Genomic DNA, 22,170 nt, shown 5'->3' on the forward strand with positions numbered 1-22,170 from the left:
ATATGGCACACGTGTTTAGTGGATACATGTGGAACTCAACTTAATAGTGTAATAATGGAAAAAATGGATCAGTTACAATAGGCTAGTTTCCTACTAGTCAAATCAGCTTCTTTTTAAGAACTGTCAAAACGATTTGCTAATATGAAATTACTATGAAAACCTGAGGAGTGACGTCACGGTCAATTCATTTACTTTATATCTTCCTCTTTGACTTATTAAATAGAAATTATGTTTGAACATAACTACTGTCCATATTTTTCTTCTAATTATGTGGTGCTTTTCTTCGTGCACTGCATAAAATATTTTATTTTAATTATAGGAAACTAGCCTTGGGATTTGACCCGCTGTACCTTACTATGTTTTGTTATGTTTAATCAAGCCCGCAATGTAACTCGCTTGCGAGTTGTCCCACCGTGTGCAATCAGTGGTTTATGTGATGACGGTGGGCGCGTCGCGACCAGTGTATTTCTGCAGCTGCGAGATTTGCAGCGCGACGTCGATGAGCGGCCGCAGCATTACTTGCGCGTCGCCTAGCACGTCCGACGCTTCGTACGAGTCGATGTACAGTCTGAAATAAAATATATGAGGATTTTAGAGGGGCAGTCATGCGTTTTAACCAAAGACATATGTAACTCCGTATAGACAGTCTAAGAAAAAAACGTACCTCAAAGCACTAGAGAAAAAGGCACGGTGGCCTAGATGGCGTTACACCTTTGGGGAACGCTCAGCTAGATGGCGCTAATATTAATATTTGACATTTTAACACATAATCAAGCTAACAAACAATATGGGCCAAATTGTCAAACCTGAGGATCAGAAGTTTTAAACTTGTGTCGAGAGATGGCAGTCTATGCACTGTGATTACACATTTTACTTTGACAGTAACTCTCTATAATACTCGATCCTCGAACGCAAGGAGGATGATGATGATGACTGTACGACATTTCTAAGTTAGTATGTGTCAACACTTCATCAGACGTGAAAATAAGTATAAATAATGTTTACCTGACGGTAGCTCCAGAACTGCCGGTTCCACTCAGGCGCAGCACGATCCGAGAGCCATCTTCGAAGATAATCCTCAGACCCTGATGAATAAATGGAATATATTAATGTATTAATTAATATTAATTTCTATGTGCATTGGTCAATTATTGGTAAGCGCTCTAACGGTAAGAGCGTGCGACTGACGATCCAGAGGTCGCGGGTTAATAATTATACCTAACCTCTTTACACGGCGACCCAGCCAAGGCACCTATAAGACACATTTACATGGCGACCCAGCCAAGCCATCTATAAGAAACATTTACATGGCGATCCCGCCAAAATGCTTACCTGTTTCATAGCGACGCTGCGGTCAATAGGGTCCATGTAGGAGAAGTTGTCGGCCACTTTGACGACATAGGTCTTGGAGCCCGACGTGTGCGGGGAGCCGACGAAGCCGGGCGCGGTCATGCGTTGCTCGAGGGCGGTCATCATTTCGTTGCACGGGTCACTGGCGCATTCTTCGTAGTCGTATCTAGAAAATTGATTGTAAGTTAAAACCTTATTTTGATAAAAACAGCGGGATTGGATTGGACACACAGGAAAGCGGATTATCAAAATGGCAGACTCTCAAAGATCCTTATAGGATTGTCTTCTTTTACAATGAATATTATGTTATTAGGGGGAGTATTTAGTTCGTTGTGTTATACCGGGTGCCCGGTAATTAACGGACAACCTTTTAACCACCAAGAGGGCACCTTATACTGGTCCAGAACATCGACACTAAAGTTTAGTAAAAGTCGCCTGGTTTTCGAGGTTTTCACACTTTTAAAAATTTTAGGTAGTATTAAAAATTTAAAAAGTGTGAAAATCTCGAAAACCAGGCGACTTTTACTAAACCTTAAAGTCGATTTTCTGGACCAGTATAAGGTCTTGGTAGTTAATAGGTTGTCCATTAATTACCGGGCAGCCTGTATAATATATAATTTACATTCTCGAAGTATTCTTAAGGGATTTAAAACTGACTGACAGACTGAAGTAGTTTCCTCCACAGATTTGTCGGTGCCATCGATGACAGAGAGATAAACTATCGCCTATAGTCCATCCTTTTTTTACACATTCTACCCGATTCTCTCTTTCTCACAGTCTTATTAAGGCCTTACTTTAACACTCACCTAGTGAAATAGTTCCTTCCATACTTCGCCCAGTGTTCCTTCAGTATCTCCTCTACAGACTTGTCGGTGCCCGCGATGACAGAGAGCCAAGCGAGAGCGGCCCACAGGCCGTCCTTTTCTCGCACGTGGTCGGAGCCGGTGCCGAAACTTTCTTCTCCGCAGAGGGAGAGGCGACCAGCGTCCATTAGGTTGCCGAAGTACTTCCAACCTTGAGGAAGGAACATGAGGTTAATATAGTATTAGGTTAAAGTGCCTAAATGAGTTCATTTTGTATCATTGGACGTGTGAGCGCTAACATACTCAGTTTTACATCTACATCGCATTTTGCAACTGATTTTTGAGTAATTTTGTGAACGGGTTTTATAGTTAGAGTCACAAAGTTCACAGTACACACAAAATTGAATAAATATTACATAAAGCCTGACAAAAAAGTGTCATCATCCTCCTTGCTTTATCCCGGCATTTGCCACGGAGCTTGGGGACCGCTTTGACAAAAGAGTGTAAATATTAAAAAATTAAAAATTACGGTGTGACCCTTTCAAATCAAATATTATGTAAGAAAACGGGACTTCACTACAATATGGCCTCTTTTATGACAGACTATAGGTGTAAGTACTAAGTAGGTATGTACATAGAAGGGAGTCTTCATACCAGTAGGCACTTCGAAGATCTCCTTCCCCAAATCTTTAGCGACGCGATCCACAGCGGCCGCGGTAGGCATGGAGCGAGCGAAGCCCTGTAAAACAAAGAATCATTCCAATTTATACTGACATCTGAACCAGTTTTAATAGGATTATTTTACCTGATAACTTCTGGTTTCTATACATATATTGTAGCGGACAACTACGTACTCGTACCGGAAGGTAAGATTAATTTCGGATCAGCACATGCGCGTATACATCACAAACAAGGCCGTCGTATCGTCCGTATCGTCACTACTTTTTAAAAAACTTGTATCTTCGTCTGTCAATGAAAAGAAAATTGTAGTAAGTATGTATGGAATACATATAGACTTACTGCGTTTTAACTTTGAGGAACAGCGTGAGATACGAGATTTTTTCAAAGTAGTGACGATATATTCTCACATGATTCGCTTAAACAATGATTACGTTATGACGTATTGTAGTGAGTGGCTTTAGCACTCGCGGCTAGGGATCAATTTATGAAAAAGTGTTTTCCGACGAGATAAACCTTGTACCTATTGTAAAAATAAGTCGCAAGGTAGGCGTTTAAAAAGTTAACTAACTAACTATTTTGGCTCAGTGATCCAAAGTGTATCTTGGCCTCCGAAACGAGAGATCGCCACCTGTCCCGATCCTGCGCAGCCTCTTGCCAGTCACTGACTTGAAGCCGACGCAGATCCGCCACCACACTGTCCTCCCAGCGATACCTGGGTCGACCCGCCACCAGGCCACCAGCCACCAGACCCAAGAACGGATTCTTGACAGCCCGATCGTTTCCCATTCTAAGTAAGTGACCGAACCAGCGAAGTCTGCTTTCGTTTCGCCGATGATATTGGGTTCGGCCATCTAGGTGCTATCGTCTAGGTCCCAGGATCTTGCGAAAAATCTTTCTCCTCGCTGCCAGGAGCTGACTTTCTTAGATTAATTGAGATAATAAACAATAAAATAAATAAATAAATACCTTGACTCCGTTACGTTGGAAGTAAGGGATGAGAGCGGCGTGAGCAGCCAATACAGCCAAGGAGTCAGATGGAGTCACGAAAAGTGCGTCACGCCCTATTATCATGTTGCGGTCGCCTGAAAAAAAACCACAACTTTGGAAATAATTCATATTATTTTATCAAATAATTCAGTTTATTTATATTTTTTTTTATCAAAAATGTCCGGAAATAGGTAGTTATGCTGGTCATATTGGCTGCGGTGAGAAGAAAACCTAGATATCTCGACATGAATATGACAAAAGATAATGATATTTCACGGCGTTTATTACAAATATGAGTACAATGTACTGTGTTCAAACAAATGCCCAAACAGCTTTAGCGAAATGAATTTCCATGTTTTATATTTGGTATCGCCATCAAAAGCAGCCCTCAAATCATAATCCCGAGACATTTGACCGCTAGGAGCAAATCAGCAACATAAGTCAGGTTCTGGTCAGGAGGCGTGCCTCTAAAATCTTCTAGCGGGGTTGCTTAATGCAGTCTATTTAAACTCCAATTTTATTGGCAAAGGGGATAAGGATATCTGTTTTCTAATACAGAGACAATATAGACAGTTTAATTTATCATCGCCATCAAAAGCCGCCCCCAAATCAAAGTCCCTCCTTTGACCGCCACGACCAAATCAGCGGCATAAGTCAGGTTGGAATCAGGATGAGCTCCTCCCCTACAAAGTCGTCCAGTGGAGACACTCTACACACCTTATTACAGATGCATCCGGCTTATTGGCGAAGAGTCAAGATGTCAACAACTTAGGGCCACTTGCACCAACGAAAATGTTAACCCTCGGGTTAACCCACCATTTTATATGGAATTTGACAGATGGCAGCCTTGAGTTAAGTGGTTGGTGCAAGTGGGCCTTAGACACTTAGTTTAGGTTTACATACCATCGCCATCAAAAGCGGCTCCCAAGTCATAGTCCCCTCCTTTGACCGCCTCGGCCAAATCAGCGGCATAAGTCAGGGTGGGCGCCTCCGAAGTCTTCCAATGGAGTCACTCAACTCAACATACTTTGATTACATTCAAAGTTCATTGACTAAGAGAATCAGGATGCCAGTCCTATTTCTATACATAGACAATACAGACAGCGACTTACCATCACCATCAAAAGCGGCTCCCAAATCATAGTCTCCTCCTTTGACCGCGGCTACCAAATCAGCGGCATAAGTCAGGTTGGGGTCAGGGTGGGCGCCTCCGAAATCTTCCAGTGGGGTGACTCGGCGGACGTTGTTGACTGACGCTCCTAGTTCGTCCACGAAAATGGCTTGCACGTAGGGGCCAGTTACTGAAAAGAAAAAAATACTGTTTTCAAAAGCTCCAAGCTCACAGCAATTCTTATTCCTACGGCGGAAAAAGAGCATTTAAGATGACAAGAACATTTAAGGTGTGCAATTTTCAAAATGGATAATGACTTTGCTACTTAGAGATCAAGGATTATTTATATAGGATTTACACAATTCATACTAAGAATCGAACCTCGATTTTTTAGCGCTACCTATTAAATACAATTTTTTTTTGTTAAATTGACGTATTGACGTGACATCATGATTTTAAAATAAAAAAATATGTCCTTTGTTCTTATAAAAAACAAAAACAAGCAAAAATATTAGGGGAAAATATGATTTTGGCCACTTCCAGAGTCCAGACTGCGAACAGCGCCATCTAGTTTTAAGCTTAAAAGGCCCATACATTTCAGGGGTACGCTTTTTTGCATGGGCTTTAGTACATTTCGATACAAGTGCGAAAAAGAGGAAGTTCGAAACGAGTGGCGATAAATTAAAACACGACCGAAGGGAGTGTTTTAAATCGACACGAGTTACGAATTTCCTCTTCGCACGTGTATCGAACGACGTTTTTCAGTACAGATGGACCTCCGAAGTACCTGCCATATAATGAACCACTTCTCGCACTAGTGCGTAAAAAAAACACCATCTGTACTGAAAAATTAATATAATATTTATTTGTAATGAATGAAAGTGACGTCAAAACAAATGTTACCTCCACTCATAGAATCAATGAGAACGTTGAATGGTTTCCTCTTTTCCGAGCCCTGAATGAACACCTTTATCTTCGGGAAGTCAAATATCTCCTTCATGTAACTCACGTAGTCTTGCACGGAGTCAATGACCTCTACCACAAAGGGTCTGCTGTCCACCTATAACAAAATAGTACATTGTGCAACAAGGGGAGGAAGTTGAATATTACTAACGAGAGTAAGTTACATTTAAAGACTCGAGTTAGTAATATTCATACTCCCCGAGTTACACACAATGTTTTTCATCACACTCGCAATGTAAAAAATATGTAAATAGATGTAAAAAAGTTAAGTACGGTACAAAAAATGTCATTATTCCCTTGGGAGAACGATTTTTCTATAACTCACGCTCCGCCTGCGTGCAATAGCACATTTAAAGTGCGGGTGTGATGAAATAGTACATTGTGCAACAAGGGGAGGAAGTTGAATACTACTAACAAGAGTTAGTTAAATCGCGACGGCTTGCCGGAGCGATTAAAAGACTCGAGTTAGTAATATTCATACTCCCCGAGTTACACAGTGTTTTTCATCAAACTCGCAATGTAAAAAATATGTAAATAGATGTAAAAAAGTTAAGTACGGTACAAGAAAGTTCATTATTCCCATGGGTGAACGATTTTTCTATAACTCACGCTCCGCCTGCGTGCAATAGCACATTTAAAGTGCGGGTGTGATGAAAATCAGCGCTTCGGCATGCCGTGGCAATATGCTGAGTGGGCTCCCAGTTTAACATCTAGATTGTGTTGTATTTATCTTTGTTATATTTGTCCAAACTGATGTTAAATAAAAAAATATTCTATTCTAAATAAATATAAATTTTTATTTTACAATTCAGTGACTTCCTGCAATGATAGTCTACCTGTCCTTCTACAGAGTGGGGCCTGTAACAAAGGCGAAGAATTGAACTGTAGGCTATTCTCCTTATACTGATCAACATTTGTTCAGTGACTTTTAAAAATTATGAAGTCTTTAAATTTTTAATTTTTCATACAAAATAAATATTAAATAAATAAATAAATATTATAGGACATTCTTACACAGATTGACTGAGCCCCACGGTAAGCTCAAGAAGGCTTGTGTTGTGGGTACTCAGACAACGATATATATAATATAAAAATACTTATATACATAGAAAACATCCATGACTCAGGAACAAATATCTGTGCTCGTCACACAAATAAATGCCCTTACCGGGATTCGAACCCGGGACCGCGGATATTAGCTTCAATGTACGCCATTATTGTTGTCATTGACGTTGTCTGTCACACTTTAGACTTAACAGAATTCGCAATACATTACCTCTTAGAAAAAACTTTCAAGGGTGATAAAAATCAAAATACATGTTATTTTTAAAAGTCGCCGAACAAATGTTGATCAGTTTAAGGAGAATAGCCTAGAGTTCAATTCTTCGCCTTTGTTACAGGCCCCACTCTGTATAATGAATACATTTTAATAGTATAGGAGAGAAAGTAAGCGATTACTGGACGGGGCTAATGGACAACTGAAGTGCGATGCCGGCCTTTAAGATGGGAGTACGCTCTTTCCTTTCATAATTAGAAAAAGACTGGTAATAGGTATATTACGTAAACAATAATGACAAATATTTCAATTTGGACATTTCAAGATGGAAAAGTAAAATGGATGGTTTTTTTTATTTTAAGATATAAGTTGGTATAAGTAATCTTTATTTACATGAACATATTTACATACTTATAATTATATAAGAAACTAAGTCTAAACTTAAAAGCTAAATGGATGGTTGTAATGTGGACTATGACTGTCTGAATAAGGTAAAAAAGTGTAAGGTACAGCGGGACAAATCTCGACTGGGGGCAAATGTAACTGGTTCATTTTTTCCATGTTTTACAATGTTTGCATTATTAAATAGTGTTTCGGTCATATATGGTAGGCGTATTCAGTGGATACATGTAGAACTCAACATCATAGTGTAACAATTGAAAAAATGGATCAGTTACAATTGCCCCCCAGTCGAGATTTGTCCCACTGTACCTTATACAAAAACTATAATTATGGTCCATGCCGTCCATGGGGCCCCAGCGCGAACAAGTTGTTCACAGAAATCGCGAAGCGTCTGGTTGAGGTAATTGGTGACCGAAGAGCTGGCGACTTCCTCGCACAACGTATCAGCATTGCGATACAGTGAGGAAATGTCGCCAGTATCCTTGGTAAAATGCCTCAAGGGCCTATTTTAGACATTAGCTAGCTTTTAAGTTTAGTCTTAGTTTCTTATATAATTATTTAAATATGTTCATGTAAATAAAGAGATGAATAATTATGTCGAATGCAAGCTACTGCGTAACCAAAACATTATATACATAATCCATGTCTCAAAACAACATTAAGCACCACTTTATGTTTCTTATCTGATGGTTAATAATATTGTAAAATTCGTAAAACAATAGAATCGATTTGCCATACCAATATAATAGCTGTTGGAAATTATTGTATAGTTGATGGCCTTTGACAGCATTCTAACCTAGTTTAGAGATATTAGTGCGACGTATAAATCATAAGCAAAAAAAAAAATTAATGATTAAATAAACATTGTGGATACTTATTATCCATGATGAAACTTTGCGATACCATACTTACAATATGACCTATACACAGTGTAACGCAATGAAATCAAAAGATACTGATAGAGGAAAGAAATCTTGATTAAATTTAAATACTAATTAGTATAATTATTGTTGCCGAAATTGACATACTTAAACTTATATCACATTTTATTCTTCTCTTGGCCTTAACAAATTAATTAGGCTTCATAATGTTACACTGTGTATACTAAGAACAGCTGCAGACCATCTTAGTGCGTTTTCACATTATCCGATCCGATATCGGATGTATACAGGCGTCATCTTGGATTTTTTTCCATTGAAATCCTTCCGACATCCGATATCGGATCGGATAATGTAAAAACGGACTTAGACGTACATATATCGCAAACTATTTAACGCTAATCGCTATAAGGTAAAAAATAAAAACCAAGGTTTCTGCATAGTCATGTATCCAAACTTCTAACATTGATTAGATGATGATTTACCACGATAACAAACATATGAGTTATCAGATAATTATCATCATGACAATCCAAAATAGACCGGAACTATTTGGAAAAGAGTACCCTCTATTCTATGTTCTATGCCAAATACTATAAAAAAAAAACTATATCTCTCTAGCTATATCGTAAACCTGTAAAGGTTTCGTATAGGAGGTGCAAGCACCTACTGCTTGCCCTTGGAGTTGGTCAAAGACGCCTAGTCTTACAAAGATGACATATAGAAGAGAAATTTCGACGGCTTCTGCTGTGGCGAGGTGGCCTAGGGGTTCATGGCGTTAGCCCGGATTGCTAAAGACGCTTGTCCGAATCTGGCCTTCACCGCTGGTGGTGCTCGTCATTTTTTCTTTAATATATGACATCTTATTTCGATTTAAAAAAAATACTAGTTAAGAAATGTAAGTTTTAAACTTCTTAAGAAGCTTAATCTCGTACTAATTACCTTTAATTTTGTCTGACAAATTAAACCGACGAAAGATAGAAAGAAAGGTACAGCAGGGCAAATCCCGACTGGAGGGCAATTGTAACTGATCCATTTTTTCCATTATTACACTATTAACTTGAGTTCCACATGTATCCATACATGTGTCCACTGAACACGCGTGCCATATGCTATGCCACATAATTATAACAAGTGGATTCTCTAATTAATAATGCAAACATTTTAAACCGTGAAAAAAAATTGATCAATTGCATTTGTCCCCCAGACGAAATTGTCCCGCTGTACCTTACTACACCAACTTAGGCAGAAAGTCATTCGTGCTGTCCCTTCGTAACATATTTAAAGCTCCATTTGTCATACATTTAGTATTTGTTTTGACGACCGGTCTGGCCTAGCGCGTAGTATTAGTACTGACAGTAAAGTCAAAGACACCAATTTTGTCCACAGGGCATATACTTACATACTGGGCTAACATACTTGATACTCACGGTAAAGTTAAAAACGCCAATCTTGTCCACAGGGCAGTTGAGCTCCGGGACAGTCTTGTACTCCTTAATGGTGGTAGTAAGCGCGTAGATCTCATTTGTGGTGTTATCAGGGGCTGGGCCTCCGTTGCTGCAGTTGAACTTAATGCCGAAGTCATTGTTGATGCCACCGGGGTTGTGGGACGCGGTTAGGACTATGCCTCCTGAAAGATAGGTTGTAGATAAATAATCATCATCCTCCTTGCGTTATCCTGGCATTTGCCACGGCTCATGGTAGTCTGGGGTCCGCTCTGAGAACTAATCCCAAGATTTGGCGTAGACACTAGTTTTACGAAAGCGACTGCCATCTGACCTTCCAACCCGAAGGGTAACTAGGCCTTATTGGAATTAGTCCAGTTTCCTCACGATGTTTTCCTTCACCGAAAAGCGACTGGCAAATATCAAATGACATTTCGCACATATGTTCCGAAAAACTCATTGGTACGAGCCGGGGTTCGCGACCTCCGGATCGAAAGTCGCACGCTCTAGGCTACCAGTGCTTGTAGATAAATAATATGTCTCTAAAGTGACATCTGCAACACCAGAAGATTTGGAAGTGTATTGCCAGACTTTAAGATGGAAGTTTTTTTATTATTATCACATACCTGTTGCTTGATGTTATGGGCATTTGAGTGACAAAAATAGGTATACTTAAACAGAATAGTATTTTATGCAACAGGCGTTTAAAGGAGGTCAAAAAAGACGAGTGGCGTGGGTAACAATTTGAGGCGAAGCCGAAAATTGTTATTGAGACGCCACGAGTATTTTTTGACTCAGTTAAACACCGTTGCATACAATACTTTTTCTATGACCATGCACTAATTTTTAATAGTTTTCTTGCATAACTTTCGTGAAATTCACACTGTTTTACTCTATTTTGACTCAAAGGTTTGCACTGTCAGCTTGGCTGCCCAAAGCCTTCCCGCGCACGCCCGCAGTATCGTTATAAGGCGTTGCCATGGTTACAGAGCCAAACAATGCGTTTTCAGTTTTTTCGATACTGCGCGCATGCGCGGAAAGCCGGCGGACGCTGGCTTTGGGGAATAGACCTTTATGTAGGGTTTTAAAGATCTGTGCATGATCCTGTAAATGACGAATAACAGTTCGGGAGTAGAAAAACTATTTTAACCTTCAGAGGATTTTTTGCTGATTATCAATGGTGATTGCATATAAAATAATTTGATACACATTTATATAACTATTACGATAATTAAGGACAAAATTAGGCACTGATTTTCAGATTCCATTGAGTACTTCTGAATTTGCATATTTACATATAATAAATCATCAATTATCATATTATAAAATATAGTTTATAAGCCAGCCAAGCCATAAAAGCCACATATATTTTAAAGTTTAGTTGCAGATGTAAAAAGTAGTTGAAGACCGAAATTTGATGTTTTCAAATGAAAAAGTTTCCATAATTTACTTTTAGAAACTTTTCACAATTTTTGAAACTTTAGTTTGTGTTATCATATTACAAAGTTAGAGGTAGATCTTAGAAGTCTAATATTATTGATTACCATGTACATGTAAAGTCACAAGACTATGATAATTGTTGTGCAAGAACTAATAGATATAGATATAGATATAGATGTTTATTGGTAAAATATTCACATTTACACGTCAATTATTTACATACAATGATTATTTAGAAAAAAAAAATCACATTTCACATTTGGTATTCTAAGTAATGCAGACACACATATTACATTAGTAGGTACACGATCCAGTCAATGACCCGTAGGTATCAAGGAACTCATCCAAAGTATAGCAAGCCATTTCGAGTAGGATGGATTTTAGATTTAGATTTTATAATTTGATTAGATATGTTAAATTCCAAAACATTTGCACTGTCATTGCTTGTCTGGATTACCCAGTGATCACAAATGTCTGTAAAGGGTTTTCATCTGTTTCCATAGCTTTACATATTTCATAATTTAATGAATTAGTGAAGCCGTCTTTGGAAAATGTATTTTTTTTAAATGTCCTGTAAGGTTTATGTTGTGGGTACTTAAATAACTCACTATCCACTAGGTCGAACCAGTTGTCAAGTCAAACTATATTCCAATTAACAGTGGATTGAAAACAGTAAATTAAAACTATGAAAGAGCAGTCTGTTTTTTTTTGGTTAGTCTTACCAAGGGTATTGTATTTCCTGATGATGCAAGACACTGCTGGTGTGGAAAGGATGCCGTTCTGGCCCACTAATAGTTTTCCAACCTAAAACATCAAACTTTTTTTTAACATGTTTAAGTTCACATAGCATCTCAATTCAGCGCGGCAATGCTACCAGCTTTCTGGGCGCGGAGCTAGCTCCTGACTTCTTGTTATAAAATATGTTGTGTGTTAGGTTTAGATTAGTTATGTTTTGATACAGATGTATTGATTTTAGTGTGATTTTATGAATAAATATTGAAAGGTAACAACTTGTCAATATAATAAAATATTGAAACTCGTTTTTATAATTTGTTATGAATAGCCCCAGAAGTTCCTTGTTCAATCTTTCATGTCAATAAAAAAACAGACTTATAAAAATGCGTGTGCATTCAGTTACAATTTTATGTTTTTATGATAAAAACAGAGATAATTTCATTACTCAATTATAAGAGCAAAACATTCAAATGACGGGAATGCAATAATATTGTTATTGCTAGGAACAACTTTAATAGGTTATTAATACGGTTTTATAGCGAGAACATAATTAATATTTATTTACGTACCCCGTTTCCAGCGCTGATCTTTATAATTTTATCCACGACTTCTTTAACAAGGTATCTTCCATCTCCGCCCACCACGAGTGTGGAACCCACGATACTATCTTTGTTAGCATCCAAAATACTCTGGATAAAGTTTTCCGTGTAGTTTTCTTGCAGAAAAACTTTTACTTTTTTACGTAAACCACTTGTACCCGGCTTTTGCCCCTCGAAAGGGGTGGTGTTAACAGTTACAACGCTAGGCATTTTCACTGAACAGTAGATATGTCTGGGCCGCAACTTTTGAGCGAGTTATCTCGCTGAAGAACTGTTAAAAAATAACTTTATTTATCTCGGTTCGTAAGGTCAACGAGAACGACCGCCGATCAAATGCGAAGCTGTCAAACGCAATGTCAACCAAGGTCAACAAATGGCTGCGTTCAGAAATAGTTGGACTTGATATGGGTTTAAGATTATTTACGGTGCATGAAATACACTTTACTCATTTTATTCTTGCTAATAAAAACTTCGGAATTTTTTGTGACTAATTAATGCTATCAAATGTTAAAATTATGAATGCTATCATCTATTACGCTGCCATTCATATCAAAGTTCGTAACGTTGAACGCAGACGAAGCAGCCATGAAGAAAATTGAACTTTAAAACCATGACATAAGATCTAAAGTCAGCTTAGCAATATCAGTTTAGCCTAAATGGCGCGATAAGCGATTAGTTTCAAACATTTTTTGCCAACAATGCCAATATTCAGGGCTTTAGATAATTAAAACAAATGCTTTTCATTTTATTTATTATTATTTATTATTATCGAGTATGGGCACCTAAAATGGAGAACAGGATGTGTGTGAAAATAAATAAAATACTGAATTCTTATAAAAATTAACCTTCAACCTTTAATCGGACAAGCAAAACTTAAAAACGATCGTGCAAACTTCAGAAAATATAAACAAACAAAAATGTATCTCCTAACCCATCACTTATCTTAATAATACATATCAAATGAATAGTAGCTTCCAGATAGTACTTAATAAACACTTAAAGTTAATCTTAAACATATCATAATCATACTTTAAAACTATTGATCAAATCACAAGTTCATGATTAAAATTACATCAGATCTTAAAAGAAACAAAATATAAAAAGTAAAAGAATCGATACATAATTCCATGGTTCATTTTGTTGATACAATTAAAAAATAAATGGCACTAGATCATGAACATTATGTACCAACACTTCACAATTCCCACTAACATAAATATATGAAAATACATCATTAAAAGCATTCACAATAAATTAGCATGTTAATATGGTTAAAATAAAAATGCACATGTAAAAACGTAGTAAAAAACCTAAATTCACAATCATAAACATAACGATTACTGATAAATATTAAAATGTTATCTGATTAAAATATTTTGTGACTGTCGATTGGAAATTGTCACAACCTTTTTGCCGCCAGTCTGATAGAGTCAGGACATGGCATCATTTAGACATTGCTAGTTACTGGCATGCAAGCGCTGACAAGTCCAGTACTATCCAAAAATTCTTCCTGATAGTCTCTTGCTCCAGTCCTTGGCGACGAAAAGGTTAAAAGTATGTGAGCATTTGTTCTGTTTACTTAAATGAGTCCTTTTTAAAATCAAGTCAAATTGGGCGATTCGAAATATTCCGATATTTGATTATTCTTAGTCAGAAACCAATACAGAATGCTTCCTTTAGATTCATATTCTTCAGAATATGTTTGAAAAAGGAGTAACGATTGGTATTATCCTGATTTTCGATAGTTGAAATAAAAGAAACCGTCGCTATATTCCCAATAGTGAAATAATCAAATATTAAAAGCATAGAAAATGTAATAACGAAAATAATTTATATTTAGTCGAGACATAATGCTAAAAATGGATGGTTAAAATCAAGAAATAAAACATGCTTCCTCTAAAGCTATTGATTACGATCTAAAGGTTATTATAATTAATCTTAATACTATTTTATTGGCGCTAGGCCCGTTTACTTCAACAATAGTCTTTCAAAAATTGTCGTATCGCTTTTAGCTATCATAAAAATCTTTAAAAAGGAAACCACTTAATACTAGATATTTTATAAAATCTCATAACAATCAACGGGCGATCTACGCGAGGAATGACATTCCATAAAATCTAAATCTATAGGAACATCAAGTAATACTTTATTAAATAGATAATTGTACCTTTTTTGAGCAATCGAGTATTTTTCAATTCTACGCGGCCAAGCACATAAATTCATCACCTTGGCAAGAATTAAATATGGCATATACATCGCGTCGATCCACAGTAAACAACATTTCATTATATCTAAATTTTAAAAATGCATTTTGAGTTTCGTTTGCCGTTGTTTGCAGTGGCTCGCAAGCGATGTAAACGCAGCATAAGGCACTTAAACAAGTCTTCATTGAAATTACTGATTCCGAGTAAATTTATCAGCGTAAATATTTATATTTTATTTACTCCAGTCATTAATCAGTCTTACAAATCAAACATTTGGTCACGATTGAGGCATTAAAAAAAAGTATAATCAACAAATGAAAATATGACCGTTAGTCAAGTTTGCACGTCGTTTATTTGAATCTTTAAATTTATCATTGATTTAAAACAAGGGTCATTATATTCATTTGTGATATACAATCGTTCAGTCTATATTGCCTCTTTAAAAATTCTCAGTTCAGATTGTAAACAAAAAAGCCCAGCGGATTTCTTTTCTTAAAAACGTCTAAAAATACAGAAAATTTTGAAGTAATAAATGACTTAAAAGGTACTAAAGTACTGAATTTTTTTTAAAACATTTTTGGACGTTTTCTTCTGAAATACGCACAGCTTTAATATACCCATATGACGACAATTTATGTGAACTATTTCATTTTAGATATCCGTAGACGTCTTTTGAAGCATTTTATACAATAGAAGACAATGCAATCAATATTCATCAATAAAATGCTTTTTAAATTACGTCCTTTACAGATGCGTACTTCGGTCCTATTATTAGCCTGCTATATACAAAAATATGCCTGTAATTTGCACATCTGGCTTGCGAGCCACGTACAAAATACTTAAATACCAGTAATTTTGTACGCGGCTGGCATGCCAGTTGTGCACTTTACAGGCGTATGTATCGCAAAACCTTTGTCTGGCCTGCCACTCTGACACGGTCTAACGTAGGAAATGTCTGTGAGACACCGTCTGATGACCCCAGGCAGTTTGGGGTTAGGTCTTGTCAGTTTGTACAAAGTTTTCTAAACTTAACGTCCAGCGTCAGTTTATATCCAATGTCTAGTGACATTTAAAAGGTTGGTCATACTCACCGAAGTTGAGGGCTATTTTCCTTTGTGAATAAAAACTGAAAGACTTTTATAATTGAATACCTAAAAAATCTAACATACATATCTATTGCATCGGGAGACTAAAAGTGACGAAAATTAATGATAAATTTGAACAGCAGTTTCTAACTACTGTAAGATAAAAAAAGTAATATGAAAGTTTTGTAGAGGGACATTAAATATTATAATTTGTCGTCTTTCGAGGAAAATACATTTGACCATTAATAGAGCTTATATTATCACAATAAGTTCTACTAATGGTCTATTGTTACAAGACCATTTACCAAGACAGAGTCATACATAATAATATCAAGCCGACAGCTCGGCGTCGCCGATGCAAGTCAAACGTCTGCAATTAAGGCACTGGTCCCACCAAACACGAATAAGCGGTGAACTGTCGGCGGTAAACACGAACGACAGTCGCTCTCGTGTAAATAAAAGAGAGCGAGCGATTTCGTTTCTATCTCCGATAGCTCATCGCTCACTTGCTTCTGGTGGAACCAGTGCCTAAGCTAGCTATGAAAGAAAGTACTAATCAAGACATTTTTACTGCCAAGTGAACTATCTCGATTACTGGCCCCGTGTAAACGGGCTATAACAGTTTAGTAGTGAATTGTATCAGCAACTGACATCGTGTGAACAGTGTGAAATAACAATTTGGGGTCTTCTTAAACATATCGACGCGGAATTGGCTTCCGCCGATCAAAAAGCGACGATCACGCGGCGTCTTCATTCCTACTAATGAGCGATTGGTGGTAGAGCTGATCCGTGTCGATAAGTTTGGGGAAACCTTTGGTGTAAGTGTGCAAGTGGACTGTCTCGGTAACTGGCCTCGTGTAAACGAGGCATAATGGCATGTGGAGTGTCTTGGTAACTGGTCTCGTGTGTGTCCTTAACTGGGCTACCACTTGTCCTGAGTAATAGCGTTGGTGTTGTAGGGCGGGGAGTTGATGAGTTTGCGCTCGGCGCCCGGCGCGGCAGAGCCTTTGAACACGCTCGCTTGTTGTTGCAGCTCTGATGAATAAAAAATATTGTAATTCGATAGTGAGTCAGAGTAGGTGATTATTGGGAGTTTCAAATCAAAGATTTGAAAACTCCCAATATCACTTCATATTTAGGACTCGTACTCAGGTTTATTGGTGATTTAAAACTCCCAATAGGTTTTCAGATGATTTAAAACTCCTAATCGGCTTTCTCATGATTTGAAACTCTCAATAGGTTTTCAGATGATTTAAAACTCCTAATCGGCTTTCTCATGATTTGAAACTCTCAATAGGTTTTCTGATGATTTAAAACTCCTAATCGGCTTTCTCATGATTTGAAACTCTCAATAGGTTTTCTGATGGTTTAAAAAGCACACAAGGTTTACGATTGCATATTTAGAATTAGAACTTGTGAACTGTAAAAGCGCAATCAGATTTTTAACTTAACATTTCGGATTCGTTCATTTGATTGAAACAGATGAAGTATGGTGTTCGTTGTTAAATGGTCCATTTCGAAAATGTAAGCCGTAAAGTTAAGTTAGGTATGATATTAAATAGCAAAAGCTTAACGCAACACACTCTCCGAGGTGGCCAATCTCAGATGTGGTCTCTCTCAAGCGTTTGCTCGATTGACAGTGGCGTTTACACACAACGTGTCTGATCAGCTCGTCAGCGTCGCAGAACACGAATGGACCCCCAAAGTGTGAACTCTGGTGTAGTCGCGTTTTACATGCATCGATTGAGTTTGACCCCCTCCGGGTATGGGATTCCATATCTATCGACCGCGTAAATACAGAGATCCCCAAGTCTCGAATTCAACACTACATGCCTCGGTTGGCCAAGCCAAGGAATGGTTTACGTGTTGAGGTTGTCGGTCGTCACAACCCGACATACTACACATCACCATTTTTATTTATATGAAACATTGTAAAAACTTTATAAGTGTGATGTAGACCCAGTTATGCTATTGGCTGTTTCGGATTACGTACTCCCACGTCATATCTACTACGAATTTTGTAATATATGGTTTAAAATAACGTATATAAAATATGATCTTCTTTGACACCCATAACAAAGAGTTCAGTATAAATTAAAGGCTAGCGTATGTCATATACTGCACTTTGCAAAGCAGAACTTTTCATAAAGATATAAGGTTCAAATTTTGATTATATTAAAATCATGACATACATTGAACAGTATGCGAAATTGCAATCACTCATTTAGTTGTAATTTGAGTCAGTTTACCTGGTTGCTCACTCGCTATGTTTATCTTATAAAATGATCACGATTTACATGAATTATAAATGGTTTTGATATAAAATAGATCTCAGTATACATATTTCAACTATATTGTGAGTGGTAAAACTCTAAAAATAATATCGTATTTATTCTCTATGTTTTAGTATGTTAAAAATAAAACAATTAATTTATCATGAAACCATTTTATTTAAGTAATGAGATATATTACAAGCACGACGACTAACTAAAAAGTAAAGTACATTTTATAACATAAAATTTTCTAATAATTACTCACTTCACTCAACTTTTTTACAATTTTTTCTACCAGACCTTCAGTTGCATTTAATAACTCATCATAGTCATCTTGAACAACATATTGTACTGTAACCCCATTAGATTCGATATTTGATTGCTCCAAATCGGATATACTGATTTTAATCAGACGCTTTCCTTTTGTAACCTTTCTGATGACATGGGAATTTAAACCCATTTCTTTTATTTTCCTCTTTCCTTTCTTAGCGATTTTCTTCTGACTTTTTGCTGGTGTACCTGATAATGGAATTTCTAAAGATGGATTCAGGAGCAAATCCTGGTATTTCAGGTACGCATCCATGTCTTGAGAATAATTGAGCGGATCATTCGGTTTTTCACAAACTTGCGAATAAAATGGTGTGGTTTCAGTCATTTCAGCAGCGTGGTTAATAGGTTGCGAGCCCTGTAAAAAAATATCAAGTTAAATATATTTCAACACCAAATAAAAGTACTCAAAGATACCAGAATATAATAAAAGTAAAATACATACCATTCTGATTTTGAAACTGATAATGCACCCGGCTTGAAATCTCGAACTGTTGTAATTTTAATTTGTTAAATGCTCTATTTATAACTTCGTAGTAACAAAATATAGTATAGCTATTAGCTATTATAGCTTGCACATTGAACGCGGTCTTAACGCGGCGACATTCGTTCTTGTTTCCGACAAAAGAAATATTACACTTTTGTTTTTCAATAATTAGCTGAGTTGAATATTATATTACAGTGATGATCAACCTTTGTATTATATTGGTTTCTTACTGTATTTTTGCAAATGTTGTAGTTTATGTTAGTTATAATTTGCTTTTAGGTTGTTAACTCATGACTTTACGTCAGTTTCGTTTTATTAATAAAACCCCTGGCTTATTCATTTCCTCTACTATTTTCTAACAAGTGCAAGTGTTACAGTGCGAGTTTTACGTACACGGAGAAATTCACCTTGAAACAATGTTCGTAAGTTTGTAATATTTTATTTAGCTATAAACTATTCTGAATATGGTGTTGAGTGATGTTTGTTCTCGATTAAATTTACCGATAAGTATCCTTCTAAGTAGCAGTTTTATGCGAGTTAAGTGCGTATTGGTATTAACTTTAACTTAAAATTTATAACCCTCGCTGGAGAGAGGTACAAGTACAACTGTGAAATCTCGTTCGACTGAACATAACAGAATTTTATTTTTTATTTTCAGGTCTGACTTTGAGTACCATGTAATCCAGTCTAAGAAAGACCTCGACTCTGAGGATGAATCTGGATCATTAAAGTATGTATTTTAATTAAATTTAAGATTTTATTGACTTATTATTAATTTTTGTTATTATTAATGATCTGATGGATAATCACTATGTATTGTAGGACTCAGAAGAAAACAACCAAAAGGAAAAACGCTTCTCAGATCCCGAAACGTGACGCGGGCTGGTCGCTGGACAGAAACGTCGTCGAAGAATGTGCTAGTAAAAGGTAATTAATTAAAACTGTGTTTGAAAACTTGTCTACAAATGCGAACTTTTTATTTATTTCTCTTTATTTATGAGAACTGGAAGTAATATAAAGTTTTTAATATTACAGCAAGAAGATCAAACCAAAGAAAACTGTGAAAAAGCACGCATCGTCCGTGTTAATAACTGATACGTTGCAGGACAGTGACACTGACCTTGATGAAGAAGACAAAACTAAAAGGTAATTAATTCAATTCAGTTATTTTATATGTAATACATATATTTACTTAACTAATTGTAATTAGCCTTTGAATCTAAACATTTTAAACCATAGTATTTAAATTCTTAAATGTTAAGTACTTACCTAATTAACTAATTATATTTTGTTGTATTCGATAATATAAATAAGTTTTTAATATTCCAGTACGACAACCAAGTCGAAGAAAGAGACACCTGATTGTAAGCCAGGCTGGTTTTCAAACTGGGGTGACGAAGGACATGTTGAAGCCCAGCGTCGAGCATCCGCTGCCAACTCTCTGTCGTCCGTGCTGATACGTCGCGTCCCAGGCGGCTACGTGCGTCGCACAGCTTCGTTAACCGGTGATCTTTTTATTGATCTTAAACTGTATAACGTAGTAGATATTCAAAACGTTCCATCTGAAGCCCGTTGGGAGAAAGCGCTGGTTAATTTTAAATATCGTGTGGATTCCGTTTCGGATATAGTAGATGGAATAAATAAGATTCTAAAGCGTTGTAAGGACGACTTTACAGATGAAGGAACCTTTTTCCCAGATAAAAAAAGCCAATAATCTTTAATCTTTTTTACGTCTAATTTAGTCTATTCCTATGTCAATAGGCAAAATGCCTCATAATAGCTCCATATTTTGTTCAGTGTGTGACATAAGTATTCCAAGTAAAGCCTTTTCTGCTCACTTGCGCACTAACTTGCATAAAAATAATAACTCTGTTCAATTAACTCCTGATATTGAAAAAATAAGCAGCGCTTTCCGTAGTAGAATAGCATCATACAGAGTGCGTGGACCAGAGAGTAGCCTCCATGACTCACCGGTAAAGTTTCTGTGCGCTCTTCGTAGACATATTAAACATATTCTCGAAGCGAGAAGGCTTGCTTTTGGATCTATAAAGGTTAACTTTGAACTGTTTGCTGAATTTGGTTTGCCGAAAAATGAAGCATGTGAAATTAAATCATTCGCTACGCAAAATATCATTTTACATCAGAGTTACGAATTTAAAGAAATATTTTCAACCATTTTGAACACATTGAGCACGAAAATTGATGAATTTCAAGAACGGGACAGTGGCTGGAGCTTTCTACGAAACTTATATCTCGAGATAAACATAAACAAATATAATCCTCTTAGAGCGTCTAGATTTATAGAATTACCAAAGTTAATAAAACATCGAAGAGCTTGTGTAAATATTAAAAACAATGAAAGTAGCACTATCTTCGAATGATGATAAACGAGTAATATTAAAAGACAATATTCACACACTTGCGTGGGGACATGCTTCATTTTTCTAAATATAGTTATATAGTGATATTTTAAAGGAAACTTTGAACTAATTTGTAAACACCTACTTTACTTTTTAAGTTAGCTATGCCAGTATGTATATTATTATTAAATAAACTTAAAAAAAAAAAATTGTTTTTCTTTTTTAAACCCACCATATTTATGTACAATGTTTAAATCAACTCAGGATACTTATGTTATGATCGTATACCTGTATCACGAGTACAATATCGTATCATGAGTTGATTTAAACATTGTTTTCAGGAGTATAATTTACAGGTTAATAAAATGCGTTTTATTTAGCACATTCATTTATTCAAAGAGGAACGTGATTTTCTAAATACCATTTTTTCATACATATTACATTTTTTAATGCACAAGTTTTTTTATGGTACACACAATTAAAAATACAATCATTAATACAATATTTTTTATACAGTTCTTGTAAATTCGGTGCACCCTTTTCACTTAAATCTATAACAGTACAGTTTGAATATAATTCTTTAATCCATTTAATTTTTTCCATACCTTTAACGAATATTATCTTATCTTTAATATGATTATAAATAAGTCTTCTAAATTCTCTATAATCAACATAACCTTCGTGCCACAAAATACCTAAATGTTTTTCAATCCATTTTGTCTGCCTCTCTTCACTTTCCGTCAATTTAGAAAATCGAAAAGGGG

At 36.4% G+C, this 22,170-nt stretch overlaps 3 protein-coding genes and 1 long non-coding RNA gene across 5 annotated transcripts in view; 1 reads left to right on the forward strand and 3 right to left on the reverse strand.

The window, feature by feature from the left end:
• Positions 1-333: 333 nt before the first annotated feature.
• Positions 334-13,000, reverse strand: LOC125231015 (phosphoglucomutase). Its single transcript, XM_048136352.1, has 11 exons — positions 12,641-13,000; positions 12,059-12,140; positions 9,882-10,081; positions 5,836-5,992; positions 4,934-5,122; positions 3,801-3,916; positions 2,808-2,892; positions 2,157-2,364; positions 1,333-1,516; positions 1,006-1,085; positions 334-568 (listed from the first exon to the last, which is right to left on the reverse strand). Exons 1-11 carry the CDS (start codon positions 12,878-12,880, stop codon positions 430-432), a joined length of 1,680 nt encoding a protein of 559 aa, XP_047992309.1. The 5' UTR covers positions 12,881-13,000; the 3' UTR covers positions 334-429.
• A 3,687-nt stretch (positions 13,001-16,687) lies between these two features.
• The window catches only part of LOC125230824 (protein bicaudal C homolog 1), a 52,801-nt gene continuing 47,318 nt past the window's right edge, over positions 16,688-22,170 (reverse strand). For both annotated transcript variants that reach the window (XM_048136054.1, XM_048136053.1), the window contains exon 22: positions 16,688-16,994. In XM_048136054.1, the coding sequence (XP_047992011.1) occupies positions 16,882-16,994 (113 nt within the window). In that variant the 3' untranslated portion in view covers positions 16,688-16,881. The remainder of the gene's footprint in view (positions 16,995-22,170) is intronic.
• LOC125230826 lies at positions 17,523-19,132 on the reverse strand. Its single transcript, XR_007177560.1, has 2 exons — positions 19,005-19,132; positions 17,523-18,917 (listed from the first exon to the last, which is right to left on the reverse strand). It is a non-coding gene; the product is annotated as an uncharacterized LOC125230826 (long non-coding RNA).
• LOC125230825 lies at positions 18,911-21,576 on the forward strand. The gene is made up of 5 exons (XM_048136055.1): positions 18,911-19,464; positions 19,705-19,776; positions 19,869-19,973; positions 20,082-20,192; positions 20,376-21,576. Coding segments are annotated over exons 1-5 (675 nt in total). The 5' UTR covers positions 18,911-19,462; the 3' UTR covers positions 20,761-21,576.

This window comes from Leguminivora glycinivorella, chromosome 11, assembly GCF_023078275.1.
Source record: "Leguminivora glycinivorella isolate SPB_JAAS2020 chromosome 11, LegGlyc_1.1, whole genome shotgun sequence".
NCBI classification, from domain to species: Eukaryota; Metazoa; Arthropoda; class Insecta; order Lepidoptera; family Tortricidae; genus Leguminivora; species Leguminivora glycinivorella.